The sequence below is a fragment of the Limanda limanda genome, chromosome 16 (genome assembly GCF_963576545.1).
Source record: "Limanda limanda chromosome 16, fLimLim1.1, whole genome shotgun sequence".
NCBI classification, from domain to species: domain Eukaryota; kingdom Metazoa; phylum Chordata; class Actinopteri; order Pleuronectiformes; family Pleuronectidae; genus Limanda; species Limanda limanda.
Window position 1 is genome coordinate 11,159,991 of NC_083651.1, and position 16,597 is coordinate 11,176,587.

Genomic DNA, 16,597 nt, shown 5'->3' on the forward strand with positions numbered 1-16,597 from the left:
TAAAACACTCTGTCTATTATGACTGATTATACAAAACCATAAATGAAACTATTAAAGTATAGTAAAACTGTAAGTCTTAGGACATAAGGATTATAGCATTCAGGAACTCTAATGAGGCGTACAGAACAGAACATAATGCATCACGGATACAGACGTCAAGGACAAAAAGTGTGCCCTCCCTGTTTGAATCCCCATTTACAATGATGATTCTAGTAGTGATGTGTGTTTCCTTAATCACTTAATACAAGTGAAATCATTTTAAGTTCATTTGAGGAGTGAAAGATTAAAATGTTCTGCTTTGCAAAAGAGTTGTCAGCTCCCTTCAGTGGATTTCTCACAATCATGGTCTGAGTTTTGAGATCTGTCTCTAAGACGCTTCCTCGGAACCTTTGGATCAGTTTTGGTTTGGGGCCTATGAGACTAGTGCCGGAGGACTTTTTCAATGTTTTGTCCACGTGTGTGAACGTGTCTTCAAATAACCTCATATCATATGTTACATTTACAGTATGTTCAATCTCATTTGGAAAGAAAAGTGTCCTTGCCTTTGTCTGAGTCTCCATTTGGGATTGACCTTTAGTCCACTGTAATCCAGATTAAACTCTGTGTACAAATTCTTCAAAACAACTTTGATGTTGAAGTGGTGTTAAAGGTGGCACCAGTAGAACATTCCCTGGATTATATGTGATGGTGCTGGTCATTGTGGACTAAGAATGGGATTTTTAAGCCTTTAGATGACTGATTATTAATAAAATCACAGCACTTTAACCCACACCCTCCGTCTTACTAACCTGTATGCGTCCGTCTGTGTGCTTTTAGATGGGAGCTTTTGGTGTACACCTTATTGCAGCCCTCAAAGTCACATCTGTGGATTCTCCTCTTTTTGGAATCTGGAGACTCTGACCTCCGGGGACGACGTATGCTGTCAATACTGAACGGGGAAATGGAACTGCAAAAGGAGAAGAAGAAATCAACATTATTAAATAGTTATTAGAAGAAGACATTGACTTTTCCCCACAATGATGCTTTCAAGTTTCAGCAGTATGTAGTTCTTTTCCACACAGGAGAAGTCGCAAAATAAGCCCTACTCGATAAAAACTGTGATTTTCAATGTTGTGTTGAAGGACACACTGCAAATCACAAAGGAAATTGAGGAACTGCAAAAAAAACATTTTATTATCTCGTTGTGCTTTTTGGTTGACAGTGACATTTTTCGAACAGTTCAGGACCGTACTTCCTGGTTCATCTGTGAGACATATTAAAGGGAAAACAGAGCTGTAAAATCCATCTTATTGCAGTTAATGTAACAAAATAAAATAATAGAGAAACCTTCAAAGACAATAATGCCACGTATTGTAATGCTATCAACTATTATCATTTTTTACCTCCACAAAGAATGTCATGTTCTCATTGCTGTTTCTTGAAAGGAAGAACCAATCAAATATTTAATTAAAGGGATTAGGGTACCACTTTCTGTAACATTGTGAGATGGGGCGTGTGTTTTTTCTCTACATTTTCACTGATTTCTCAAAGAACAATTCATGGATATTGATTTAAAAAATCAGGCATATTTAGAGGACTGATATCTGTGTGCAATTCGGTGCAGATTGATTGAAGGGGAATGTTGGAGGTATACACTCTATTAAGGGACCATTCTAGTTTTAGGTCAGTGTGGATATTGAAGAGCGTTCATGCACATGAGGAGTTTTGAAAATATTCTCAAGAACTTCCTGCATAAAGTAAATAGACGACTTAATGTAAAAACACAGCATAGTATACAATATAATATACAATAGCTTGTAGTACTTGTACGACAGTATATTTACCAGTAGGTGGCACTGTAATACTGCTGTAGCCTGACGAGTTAGCGGATGAGGTAAGACCGCTGGTATTTCATCAATCAAAAGGTGGAAACTGTTTATTTCCCAGTGTTTTAAAGTGAAGTTAATGTCTCCTGAGCCTGTTTCTACCATCAATACATTTTGCCGTGACATTTCCTCTCCAATAGCCACAATCAATACCTCAGCTGATTATATGATTTGTCACCGCAATCACTGAAGCCCCTGTAGCCGTGTTGTTTGTGTGTGTGTTAGTGTGTGTGTGTGTGTGTGTGTGACTAGTCAGTGCAGTGTATAAAGATTATTTGCAGAGAAGTATCATATGAAATCTGTAGTAAATCTAAATGTAAACGTATCCCTATATGAATAAGACAGTGTGTACAAACACAATTAAATCAAGGAGGGAACAAAGAGGAGGTAGGATGGTCTCACCAGTTGAATGTGAGCCATGAAACCTTTCACACAGTAATAAACACATGACTGCTACACACACACACACACACACACACACACAAAACTGTCAAGAAAGATACAGTAGAGAAGGAAAACAAGAACATCTCTGTTTACGAGCAGGGAGGAGTAATATCTGTGGGATACGGTTAACAGTGCGATCCCGGCACAAACAGTTTCCTCAGTTCAGAGTTTTTGTTGTGAAAATTGAGAAAAAGGTAAAAGGGTGAACCGGCCAACGGAGAAGGAGGAAGAGAGCGAGTGAGCATCAGACAGGCCGTCAGTGTCTGTGTCTCCTCCGCAGAGGCCACTTCCTGTCTCTCTGTCTGTCTGTCTGTCAAACGCAGACTCAGATATTCAACCGTGCAATCAACACACACCCACTCACACACACATATACGCAGGCTACACAAATTCACAGAATTAGAGGAAAACACACATACATACAGATCACCTGTTGCTCTTGGCTCACGGCCAATGTGAAGCTGTACAGGAAATGATCACACGGGTCAGACACGAACTGAACTCTAACTCCCCTCTCGCTGTCTCTACTGCGAGTCTCCACGCTCAGAAAAAGATCACACTGCAATGTGATGAAAAAAACCGCACATTAAGACAAAGAGGCGCCTTCATATAAGCTGAGTGATTGATGGGACGATTGGGTCATCTGCTAATGCGACAGAAATATCGTAGACAACCATCTGAGGTAGCATGGGCCTCCGTGTGTGTGTGTACGTGTGTGTGTGTGTGTGTGTGTGTGTCTGTGTGAGAGAGGCTGCAGGATTTACAGTGGAAACACTCGGAGCTCAGCCACTGAGCAGAAGAGGCGGATGTTTACGTTCTGACTTCATCTCTGAAGTGACTCCGTGATTATGAAATAATTTAAGGAGGTCGGAGAACAATGGCTTCTCAAAGAAAGTAAAGAAAGAATAAACAACAACTCACTGCTCATAAATTAAGTCATTAAGTGCAACTGTTTTGAATTCTGGTGATAGATCTGTTTAAGAGCAGCAGACAGATTCCTGCTTGAGTCTGTTTTTTGGGGTATGGATGATTCTGTGATTTTATGTAGGTCTTATTACAATGACATATGTTCACGTGTTAATTTTCCCGCCTCTTTTGGTGTATTTGATATATTTTGAAAGTATTTGATTCTGGTTCTAAATGGCGTCATTGGCATCAGCGACCAGATATTTTTGCTTGATTTCTGGATAGTTGAAGGAAGTGGAGATGTGTTCTCCAAGAAAGGCCAAAGCATTTCAAGTTGTTCAGTGATGCAAAATGTATTCCAGATTGTTGTTAATTAATTGTTAGAGTCATTTAACAAATAAAAAAGGAAGCCAAACGTTTGCTGGTTTCAGCTTCAACAAAGTAAAAAAAAAACAGTTGTATAATTTACAGCAGACCAATAATAAATACGTAAGGTTTTGTAAAACTGCAGTGAACATTTTTCACTATTTACTATCATATTAAAGCTGAATGATTGATCAGTTAATTGAAATTGTTTATAACTTGTGGCCCTAAGTGACAGAATAATAAACAAATGAATAAAAGGCATCTATGATGACTATCTGAAGCGCTTTCATGTTTGGAAGAATTATCATGTTTCTCTGTGGTTAGAAAATATTTCACTCGTCTTGTTTTTTTGTTAAGCCCGAGTGATACTATCAGCTGTGTCAGCAGGTTTGCAGCATGTGAAACTAAACAGGGAAACATGATGAGGATGTTCAACGGGTGCATTTAAACCAGCAATGTCCAACTCCAGAGTGACTGATGAGGCAAAAACTATAATTAGTTATTATATTATGAACCTATAAATAAACAAGTTGTATTTAAAGATTGTTCATTTCACAATCGCTTAGCAAAAAATTTTTTATAAAATAACGCAATGCGATATGTGGCAAAGTCAGCAGAAAACAAAGCCGTGACTCGGGTGCATTTCTTGACAACAACAACATCTTTAGGTCTCCCACCCCGTATGCATCGTAGCTGTTGTGTTACAATCAATTCGTTGTACTTTCTCATGTGAGCCCAGAGGCCCAATCACACTGCCGTGAACCCTGTGTCAGCGCAGCACCTTGGCTGTGGGAGTGTGTGTCTGCTTGTGTCTCCAGAAGCAGAACAGAGAGAAACAGAAAGTAGAAGCTGAGAACCAATTCAAAAAGAGTTTTGTTGTGGTTCCTTTTTTCCCTGTCCTCTTCATCTGCTGCTCTGCGTATGACACAGGGACACAGAATGTGTGTTTGTGTGTCACCTGGAACGGGGGGGGGTTTCCCGCAACACAAACACGCTGCATGTTATTCTTACTTCTCATAGGAAACAGGGTCATAACAACAGTTTCGACTCGGCAACAGCTCGACACGGTTCTTAAACAGACCAAATGGTGGAATTATCGAGAAAACAGGAAGGGAAGTGTGTGTTTGTGTGTGTGTGTGTGACTGTGTGTGTAAGTGTGTGTAAGTGTGTGAGTGTGGGTGCCTGCGCTGGAAGACTGCCCACTGGGCATTCCTGTACCTGTCCAAGGATACGAGCCCTCACCTCACCCTGTGTCTCCCCTCCCTCCACCTGCTCTGCTGCGTTGGCCACAGGTCCTTGGGGACCAGCTAGACTTGGATAGACACAATCCTTCCAACACAAGCCCCTGCCCCCAACACACGGACACACATACACACACACATATATACACACATATGCACACACACCTTCCTTCCCTCTCCTATCTCTCTGTAACTGTCTCTCTTTCACCAGTGCTCTCCCACAATAGCCTATCCACCGGTCCCCAGGGAAACGCATGAATATGGAGGAGGCTGCCCAAGAAGCACATGACACACACACTCTCACTCTCTCTCATTTATTTATATATGGATACCTGGATTGGAGGCTGCAGGCACTCCTATCCTCCGCCCTTACACTTCTCCTCCCTGACGCTCTGTGGATGACTGCTCATGTAAATATGGACACTAAATTACATAAAGCGCTAGACTCTCAGTGTACATGTGCAAATGAAATGGAAAAAAAGAAATATATCAGCACGATGGAGTGAAATCTTTCCAAAAAAAGCGCCGCTCGCTTCTGTTGCGCTGCAGATGTCCACAGAGCGCATGTGTTGTGTCAATACAGAGTGCACGTTCTCCCATCGTGTAACTCAAGGAGACTACAGACTTCTTTGTTTTTCACGGACAAACATCCAAGTCTGTGTTCCTGTTGACAATGGCTGACCTCCTTCTGGAACCAGCTGTTCTGCCCCCTGTGCAGGAACACGTGCATGGATACAGTACAAACACACACACTTCGGAGGACTTATATGCTTAAAGACGTGAACACGGAGTTTCTGACACGCACAGTCACAAACACAGCACGCACACAGGAGCGCACAGTTTTCCACACAGCACAGTCTGCACTTTGCACACAGAGAAGCGAGTGTGTGGGCAGGCCCTGGCAGGGCATTGCTAAGCCTGGCTGGTGATTTATCTCCATAGTGAAAGCTTGGGCAGTGAAAGGTTGGGTCCTGCCAACCTCTGTTCTCCTCTGACCACCCGGTGCCCACGTGTGGCACTCAGGGGCACGCCTGTCCCTTTCAATAACCTGCACTGAAACCCGAGTCCTGCAGTGAGTGTCTCTGAGTGTGTGTGTGCGCTTGTGCATGTGTGCGTGTGTTAGTCTTCCTTGAAACATGGCAACCTGCGTGTTCCACCGGGCAGGCACAACCACAACACAGTTTTTTAAAGGGGTTGCATAAAAACTTTCATTACTGTCGATGCTCACACACGGGCAAAGAATGCAAAAAGACCTTCACACAATGTCAAAGCTGGAGTGTTACCACCAAAACACAGCCAGTCGGGGTTGGCCTACTATTCAGCGTCAGCCTCGTTAATGTTGCTGCATCATTAGCAGGATTCTCACAGAGTCCTGGAATACTTTCCTTACAGTTAGCCTGAATAAAAGTCCCTGTGGGTATTAAAGTGAGTCTGGCCAGGCTACTAGTTCTGACTGCTCTGGGTTTATGTGTGGCAGGGGAGGAGGGCAGGGCCGAGCCAAACGTCTCTCTGCATCTGATTTCCTGCTTTCGATTCAGAATCCTGTGAGCTGTCATTCATCGGAGAGGGAAGCCTTTTCATTCAACCCAGATGGACAAGCACTGCAGGAGCTGTGATAGTCTGTAGGCCGAAACACGGGAGAAAGTATGTCTGAGGCATATGCAGCGGTACAAATGCACAGCCACCCACGCACACACATTGAAAAGTGGAAGAGCAGAAAGAAAATCCCACATAAATTCAGAAGATTCTGTGTTAGACAAGTTTCAGACAATGCTCTTATACAGGATGTCAGGGAGAGCACGTTATTAAACATTGGCACTCAAACCCTGTCCATTTTCTTTCTGTTTATTACGAAACTTTATACATTTTCCTTAAACTTGGGAGAAGGATGAGACACATGTCAAGAAAGCAAACATTAAAATTTGGTGTGGATTCAGATATTTTTTTATCACTTTCACCAATTCCCCAGGGAATAATGTCTGCATCTGGCATTTGATGCAGTTCCCCTGTTGGGCCTTGGTGGAAGTTTACTCTCTACTCAATGCTGTTCTATTTTTTTGATTTAAATTAACCAGTGAGAGCAAACAGTTTACACTTTCTCAAAGGGTTCAAGTCCTCTTTAAATTTAATTTTCGTTAATGTGGATGTGAGCATGAATGGATGTTTGTGTCTGTATGTCGGCCCAGTTGCTGGTGACCTGTCCAGAGTGTAGCCTCCATTTAGTCAGTGGTGGAGGAAACACTCAAACATTTTACTGGTGTAAAAGTACAAATAAATAGACAAAAATGTGCTAAGAGTAAGTGATAACTTGCTTTCAAATACACTTAATGTATTCAAATTTAAAGAGCTTCCGCGAGTGTAGAATATTCCCTAATGCAACGGTTTAGTAAATCATTTCGGTGAAGTCTCGGTATCCATTCAATCAATTTTCTTATTTTTTTAACAGAAGCAATTCTCTCTCAACCAGTGAACCTTTGTCTTTTTTTTGAAATGTTCAAACATGTACTGCAACACTTAAAAAAAAAGTAGTTGAATAGAAAGTGCAAATATTTGCTGATATATAGTAGGTGGAGTAAAAATTTAAAGAAACTGAAAATAAATCGACTTAAGTTAAATACAGATACTTAAGGAATAAACTTGAATGCATTTAGTGAATGTTCTTTGTTACATCCCTTCAGGGCCTCTTGCACAATGTCAGCCAGGATTAGTTCAACTCAACCCTCAAAATGAACGGATGTATTAAACTGATTGAGCTGTTATTATGTGCAGTGACATTTTACATCCTTTCCTGTTTATTCTGTTTGCTTGGTGAGAAACTGCACGGTGCTGTGAGGCATTTATGTTAACAAACAACTACATTGTAATGTAACAGTGTGAGATTCAGGTGAGTAATGATGTGAATACTACGATCACGAACGCTGTAACTGTGGAGCTAATTGAAAATTCCCTATCAGCAGATTCAACAGCTGCCAACAGTAGAGAGTGAAAGCCTTCCTGAAAACGTTGCTGTCACAAGACTGAACAGAAATAACAGCTTAAGACAGAGACCTGTGTATTTGATTTCAGCTTTAAGGGTCAGTAGAGGAGAAAAAGTCTACGTGAACGCCCACTCCACGCTACACACACACACACACATGTACAGATCATGATACTCACTCTTGTACAGCCCGGGCTATAGACAGCGCAGTGGAGCCGGTCTCATTAACACTGTCCAAGGTCACGTTTGGCAGGTCGTCGTCATCGCTGTCACTTTTGATCTGCCTTGGCGATAGGCCATTGGGGTCTGTGTATGCTGTGAGGACGGGACGCAGACACAGGAGTCAGACACATGATACTGGAGCCGGCCCTGGAAACTTATAAGGCATATCACATTGTGGGTGCTGGAAAGTGTTTCTAATCTTTACGAGGGAATCGCCTTCATACAGTTTAATGTTTTCATTTCATAAATCCCTCGTTACAAGGAATTATCCTTCAGACTGTAGAACTGTCATTATGTCATACTGTCATCTATATCTATATCTAGATATAGATATATACATATATGTGTGTGTGTGCATGAGTGCTGGTATTTCCAGTCGGTAGCTAAGGCAGAACAACCACTCATGCAACTGTAGCCAGTAGTTACACATAGACAGAAGTGTGTGTATACATGTGTGCGTACACACACACACACACACACACACAGCCTTCAACTATAGAGATAAGGAGCTGGGTGGAGAAGCATTTGGGCGTCTTTGTTGTGTGTGGGAACATTTGTGCATTTTGTTATCTTGTGTGTGTGTGTGTGTATGTGTGTGTGTGTGTGTGTGTGTGTGTGTGTGTGTGTGTGTGTGTGTGTGTGTGTTTGTGTGTGTGTGCATGCGTGTGTGTATCATGCCCAGCGAGACTACAGAATATGTCCAAGTTAAAAGTACATGTGCATGAGAGCGACTCTTTTCTCTCTGCTCTCTGTTCCCCGACATGAAAAACTGTTTGCCATTATCATATTCATGATAATGGCAAACTTTCACATAAAAGGCCCGGAGAGAAGACAAGAGTCTAATTTCATCCATTCACTGCTGTGGTCCTTTTTTCTTAGCGGACAGCGATAATTAGCAAGCAAACTCTGCTGAACATTTGACTGGCCATCTGCATGCTGTTCAAACCATGACCCCCCCCTCAGCCCATGATCACAGGAGTATCTGTCTCTCAGGGCAACATGACAAAGTTACATCTACTCCGAAAGTTGTGACAGCTCATGGGTTATATTGCCGGAGCCTGCAGCCATTCTGTCCTCCCTGTCTCCATGGACACAGGCTGCGTACATCCTCAAAAACTCAAGAGATCACTGTCCAAAAAAGTAAAGACCTGCCGCTGACTGCATGCCAGGGATATGTTCCTGGAAATCTGCAGTACAGGATTAACCATTCATTAACTGATATAATAATAATTCCAAGGAAGCAACATTATGATTAATCTTCAAAATAGTAACAGTATGGTGAAGATTTTCTAGTATCTTTGTGAAGATGAAAGCATTGCGAACACTGAATATATTAAGGTATACAGTATTTTCCACTGAGACCCCATTCTCCTGTAATCCTGGTGCATTTTGAAGCTATCAGGACCTCACCTCCTTTGCCCTCTCAGCCGAGAGAGTGTGACCATAATGGCACATAATAAAGGTCTCGAGTTAGCAGCAGACATGGTGTTATTACTCGGGGGGTGGGTGTGGGCGCATATAGGAAATGCTGCGACTCTGTTGGAGCTTTTGCCTTTAAAGATGTCTAACTGTTGATGCAGAGTGCGTTATGCAGAGTGGTCACCAGCTCGCCTACCCTACGGAAAACCTGCAATTAGTTAGAAATGCATTGTGTGTTGCAAAAGGGGTATTTTGAGCGAGGGACACAATGGAGGAGTGGTGGAGAGGTGGGCAGAGCACCGGATTTCTTTCTTTCTCTCCTGTTGTTTCCAGTCAAGCCCTGTTTCCATGGCAACCTCCTGCCGGAGACAGGGAGACAGCAGTGAAAGGAAGCGTACCCGCCCTCTTTTAAAAGAGGATGGCCAACCTGTGTGTGTGTGTGTGCGCGCGTGTGTTTGTGTGTGCATGTGGGAGAGTGGATGAGTGTGTGTATGTGTAAGTGTTGTACATAGTGTATCTATGTTGAGAGCTTCAATAATCACATTAAACTTGACATGAGCAGAAAGGGCTTCAACTTATTTGTCCAGTTATCAACCAACAGTGACATCTGATAAAAACAACAGATTAATAAGGACCCCAGCTGCGCAGTACAATTATATATACTGTGTAATAATATAAAATGCCAGTTACCAGTATTATGCAGGAATTACTGAATGGATTACCCTGAAACTTGGTTGAACAATATGGACGAGGAAAGAATTAAAATGTCAGGGGGCAGAGATACTATTTTTTTTAACTTTCTTTATCATTGCAAGAAAGGGCGTTTTTTCACATTTTCATTTATGAGTGTGTGCAAATTGTTGAAATCCAAATAAAATAGGGGTCTAGTGAATTTAAATGTGGTTTCATAAGGGGGCTTCTGGGCCCTGGCCAAAGTATGCGCCCTCTGGGTGCCATTGTAGTTCGTAATGTTGTGGTTTCGATCGTCTCTTTGACACAAACAAAAGAAAACGAGTTGTACTTGAGATTTGTTCATTTATTGTTGTGCCTAAATTGCACTGCCTACTATATGATGCCGTTATTGACTGAAAAAGACCCCTTACTTATCTGCTGGGCCTGGACATCCAAGGGTGAGACTAGATTGTGATTGGCCATTGAGCCAATCAATCAGGCAATCAACCTCCTTCAAAGAACCATTATTCCCCATCACAATTTCTTGATATTTTTGTGCCACAAATCATGAGGGCAATATTTTTCATCATTTGGATGATGTTTGCTCAAATGATGCTGAATAACACAAAACAGGATAATCCAGTAGAAGGATTTTGACCAGTCAAGACAAATGAGGAGGTTGTACCTAAAAGAGAGGCTCCCCTCTAAGTCTGACATAGACCAGAAAACTGTGCATATTTAGCAAACTGGTCCCCAAAACAGACTCAACCTCCTCAGGACAAGAGCCAAACAATTACAGATGACTGGTCAAAACAAAACCCATCTCAGACGTCGAAAGAGGCTTTTGCCTGCAGCACACCATATGGCAAAAAAATCACCAAGGTGGAAGGAGGTAACAGCTGCCATTGGAACTTACGTCTACAAAGAAGTGTCGGCAATTTACATGGTCGAAATGTACGAGTCGTTTTTTGTCGTTATCTCGATTTAACATTTTGGTCATATCCCAACAGAAGTGTAATATGAGGTCTTGTAGCAATAAATCACTTTAAATTAGATTTTGACTGTTTTATGTAAACATTATCATTGAGTCATATTGAGTTCACAAAGCTAAATGTTCCCTTTGTTTACTGGTTGCTGTCTCATTAAACCACTGTATCCACCACACCCAATGCTCTACTGTTCATTCACCCAATTTCCTTTCAGCTTGGTAACTTCAGAGCTGAGCAGAGCTAAAGCTGGACCGTGGACGTGTGTGCATGTGTTTGCGTAAGTGCCACCCATCTTCAATATCCATCCACACCCTCTTATGCAAGTCTTGTTTTTCCTGTTCTTACTTCTTTCCTCCGCTCTCCTTGGGAGCAGACATCCAACATTTAAAACGCCCCATCTCCGAGGACCACCCCACCCTGCCAGCCGAGTGTCTGTCCGAGCACACGCTCTAATTACACATCTCTGTTTGTTTGCTTGTATGTACAGTACACGCATGGGTGTGACTTATAGTCTGAGTGTGTCTGTCCGTCCTGCGAGGGAGTGACAAAAAAGCAAACGCTTTTATAACCAACAGTCGCCCTGTGTACTGCTCAGAGAAACACCTACCGTCAGAATACTCGCAGTGGTTGGCAGTAAAACCACACCCAGAGAGAAAAACCAATAACACTGTCTAGGTTGGGCCAGAGAGAACTAATACTCAAACTGCCCCAGATGTTTGCGTCTCTATAAAGGGGAAGGCAACAACTGGCGCTGCCCTGCTTACCTACACCCAAGGCTATTTATGACAGCCTAGTGAAATCTCTCTAAAAGATATAGGAGCCTTTCAAGCTGCAAAACTCGTCTTCTCTCTGAAGCGGGAACATTACCGCCTGACGGGCTGTCTCTAAAAGCATATAAACACACACAGTGAGCCTTCACAGCACTGTGTCTGCAAGTGCTTTGACTAAAGACAGCTCAGGACATCTGCCAGACAAAATACACAACTAAACACAGCTTGTCATGGGCATAACTCCTGCTGCATCCGACTGGTTTTTCATCTATCCGACCCAATGTTAGCCAGGATCTGTCTCCAAAATTGGCAAACACAGATATGGACTCAACTTATTCCATTGCTACGAAAGGACAGGTTCTCAATTAAACGTGCAATACGTAACTTCAGCCACTAGGGTTCTCTAGATCGAAACTATTGCTGAACACTTTGTTTGATGACATCATGAAGCAGAGTGGGATCATGGGAGTTGTTGTCTAGTTGAGATGACTCAGCCGCAAATAAATCTTCACAGATGAGGTCATTATTTTAGTTCTATTCGTGCGATCAAAGCAGTTAACAGGTGAACTGGCTAGAAGTGTGTTCTGTGTCCTTTTATCATACAATGTTTAGCTAACTAGCTAGCAGTATGTTTTACCTTTATCATATGTTGTTTAGCTAACTGGCTAGCTGACTAGCAGTGCATTGGTCCTTTGTCACACATCATTTTACCAGGTCGTCATAGCCGAGACGGGCAAAGCTTCGGAAAGTGGATTTGATGCGATTAAAAGGCTATCAAAATATAGTCTTACATTAAATTTAATAAAATTGGGAATTTCTCTGGGTTTGAACATTGGATATTCTTAGTACACAAATTATTAACACAATATATGACATAGGTCTAGTGTGTCTTTAAAGTTTCATTATTTCTGGGGACTTTCTGAGGACTCCTTAAATTATAAACATTACGAGTGCATTGTCTGATGATTAAAAATATTTGACTATTTTAGTTTAGGCGAATAATTCATGCGATTAAATGAATTTCAATTTGAATTTCTCAATAAAGCTGGAGGCTATAGCTTCATGGGAGACACATCAGACAGCTTATGTAAAACTAATACATTAATGAGGCAGTAGCACAAATCAGCTTCATCATTTCCTTTAAAGATCCAACTGTGCTTGAATGATTCCTGGAGAAATGCCAGTGTTTTTAACTGAAAATGATGAAAAAGGGTTTAACATAAATCTTAAAAACTAAACTCAACCATATGAACATGGTGTCAATTTGGAGATGACGGCCTCACCTTTTCTCTGGCTTTTGACCTCATTCAGCAGAGGTAGCACGATGGTGTTGTTGAGGCTGGAGGGCGATCGAACGGCAGTGGTGTACATGAGGGGCAGTGACTGTACCACCACCGGGATGCGGTGAACATGGCTGCCATGCTTCCCCGCTCCCTGCAGGCTCAGAGGGCTGGATGGAGGAGGCGGCACAGAGTGCAGGATGTGCAAATACGGCTGACCTCTCAGCCCGGCGCCAGGGGCGACCAGGGGGCCTGGCGTGAGCACCGATGAGGCTGAGGTGATAACTGATGGAGAGGAGGAAGATGAGGAGGAGGAGGAGGAGGATGACGACGATAACGAAGACGGGGAGAAGGCGGATCTGAGAGGGGAGGATGATAAGTTTGTGGTGGTGGGGAGGAAGGATGAGGGGCGGGATTTGTTGATCGACAGGTCGACGGGCTCCGTCTGCGTGTGGAAGTGCAGGTCGTGGGCGAGCAGGTCCTCCGGAGGTTCAGGTTTAACTCTGCTGAGGAAAAAAGGGACGCCGTCCATCGCAGAGTAAGGGCGCACTTTAGGTGACTGTGGGAGGAGAAGAAACAACGATGTCAGATTAGTGTCAATGTCTCTCACAAGGACAGATAAATGTGAAACAATTTGCCTTCAAGTGATGTATTTCTGACATTAATTTCACCGTTTCCTCTAATGTCCTGCAGTAATTTGAGCTGTCACATTACCTTAAAAGGTGATGTGTTGATAAACTAAGGTCAGGAACATTTGTCTTCATGTATCATCGATTTATATGTCAGCTTCAGAAACAACAACAGTGCATGACAGAGATATGTCAGAAAGGTAAATACAGTATCCGGTGACATTTTAAGAGAAAGTTCATTTCCACATGTTCATTCAAGCTTTCAACTCCCCTCGGTTAGCATGATGTCATTCACAGATGAAATACAGGAGTAAAGATAGTGTCTCTCACATTCGCCTCCTTTCACTCTCTTTCTCTTTTTCTTGGCGTGGGTTGCTCTCTCTCTCTCTCTCTTCCTCCTGTTTTCCATCACTCCCACATAAACGCAGCTCTCTCTTGGCTCCCCCTTGTATCTCTCCTAAATCTCCTTTGTGACGGTGGAAAAACATCATATGGGCTCAATTTCCTGACCGTCTCTCTCTCTCTGTCTCTCAGCGACGGGCCTCCTAAGGCCAACGCTGGTGGCTCGGCGTATCCCTCAACATATCTTTCACTTAACACCAACCAGACTGTAACACAACCGCTCCATCTGTCTGCGCAAGTTTCGGGAACCTGTTTACTTCGAATAGATAATGGACAACACGCAAAGTCGGAAAAACAACACGCACCAGGTCTGCATTTGTTTCTCGTGACTACTTTGACATCAGCGCCTTTGTTTTAATGTCAAATTAACCACGTTAACGCGAGATGTAGCCGCTCTAGGACCACTGAGTTCCATGTGGGAGGGGTGTGAGAGCGAGTGCAAGCGGGGTTGATCCTCCCAGTGGAAGGCTCACACTCAAGGCCACCAGGGAGTGAGCACATCCAGGATTTATTTTTTTTTACCAATCATAAAGGAAAAGCTCATAAAAGTTAAAGGAAAAAAACCTCAGATCGAAGCTGCAGCAGAAAATGTAAAAAGTTCTGTGGATTTTCGTGCTCACTTTTGTTTTTCAGACTCACATTTCTTTCCCCTTATGTAATGCTGGCTGAGAGAGGATCTGCGGTGTATTACGAATTTTTCTGAGTGTGTGAGTGTGCGTGTGTGTGTTAGCTCTTTTATGTGTACTATTTTTACTCCAGACTTGTATACTCGTTTTCAGCCTACAGGATATGTTACGACCCCATGAATCAAAAAGAGCCTCTCACTGTGTGACTCCTCCCCAGTTGGAAAACAAACCCTACCTCATGAAATATGCCCCCCGATGACCCCTGGACTTCAGCGGGGTTCAGCTCAGGTTCATTGGTGTCAGGTCAAGGTTCACAGCTCATTATGCTCTCCTTCATAATACCACCCACCAAGCACTTACAGCAGGGTTTCTACTGGACTCAAGGCTTCAAGATTTTTTCCTTTATCACGAGACAGCACAAACAGGGTTAGGCGTCATTCACAGTCTTTGTGAAAATGTGATAAGATGATTTATGTCGTCCTGTGATAAAGAAGTCATCGCTCCTCCCTCATGGAAACTCATAGTTCTTTTTTTTCCCTAGTAGAACAGTTCAGCCAGAGACCTTTCCCACAAGAAATTGACCATTTATAGCAAATTGTTATACAGTTATATTTGGAGGAAAAGACACTGCCTTTCTGAGGGAGCTCCTCACAGAATCAGGACAGCAATAAGGGTTCTGGTGGGTGAACTAATCCGCCTTAATAAACTCATATGTAAACAGCTTTTAGATAGCTTTTAGAAAACTCCAATAGAATTCAAAATGCAAGATATCTTTGTTCTTTTAGCAAAAGAAAAAGAGTTAAATAGAAGCTATACAATATATATATGTGTACAATATGTGTTCGAGAAATAGAGAGAGTACAGACAGTGCTAGAATAAAGCAAGAAAATCCATTTTGCTGCCATACGTACAACTGGCTGGAACCTGATCTCCATTATCTTTCTCACTCTACTAGAAATAATGCAACAATTACAATCATTAGGGAGGATGAACATTATGATTAACTGTGGAAGAATTTACTTATTTTAAATGAATGAAAACACAGCCTGTATATTCAGTCAAGATTTTGCACTCTACTACAAATCCTTGATGTATATAAAGAAGAAAACAGCCGAAGAACTACATGCTTAAATCTGATGCCTTAGAATTATATGAAGCCACTTAACATATAAAATTAAATTTGATTTCATTAAATTTAAATTTATATAGTTCTCTTCATTGTGTGCGTCTTTTTATGGAGAGCCTATATATAACACTATTGAACTGCTATGTAAAATGTATACTTCCACAAAGGCAACACTTGTGAGGGGAAGATGCATCAAATCAAAATAAAGTGATAAATCTGAATAAAGGGGACATTGCACTGAACATTGGAGGTTGATGATCACCAGCATAATAGTTCAGTTGTCAGGTTACAAACTTTTCCACCTGTATGAAAATGATTGGATTTGACTCATCACTTGGCAGGGAAGCAGCTAATGAATGACCCACTGTCGGGCAAATCCCGAATGAAGCAGCTGACGCCAATCACCTGATGCGAGATCAACTTAATTGCTCCGCAGGCGCTACCGCAGTGCTCAGTAACGTTTTTTGAGTTTGTCTACTCATAAAGCCAACACCATGTCTACACAGGAGGCGTAGTGTGAACAGCATGTCAGTGGAGCAAGCTTCAGCGCTCCATCTGTACTGTGCACAGGATGTGTTTGGGCGCAGTAGTGAGAGTAGGTCACAGAATCAAACACACAGTCACTAGGCCTCAATATGCTGCGGGTGGCGTTTCAGTGCATGG

The 16,597-nt window shown here is 42.4% G+C and overlaps 1 protein-coding gene across 7 annotated transcripts in view; it reads right to left on the reverse strand.

Annotated features, from left to right (window-relative positions):
- Positions 1–16,597, reverse strand: part of klf12b (Kruppel like factor 12b) — a 41,867-nt gene that overhangs the window by 5,456 nt on the left and 19,814 nt on the right. For all 7 annotated transcript variants that reach the window (XM_061088117.1, XM_061088120.1, XM_061088121.1 and 4 more), the window contains exons 3-5: positions 13,155–13,710; positions 7,979–8,114; positions 789–946 (exon numbers count right to left, since the gene is read on the reverse strand). In XM_061088117.1, the coding sequence (XP_060944100.1) occupies positions 789–946; positions 7,979–8,114; positions 13,155–13,710 (850 nt within the window). The remainder of the gene's footprint in view (positions 1–788; positions 947–7,978; positions 8,115–13,154; positions 13,711–16,597) is intronic.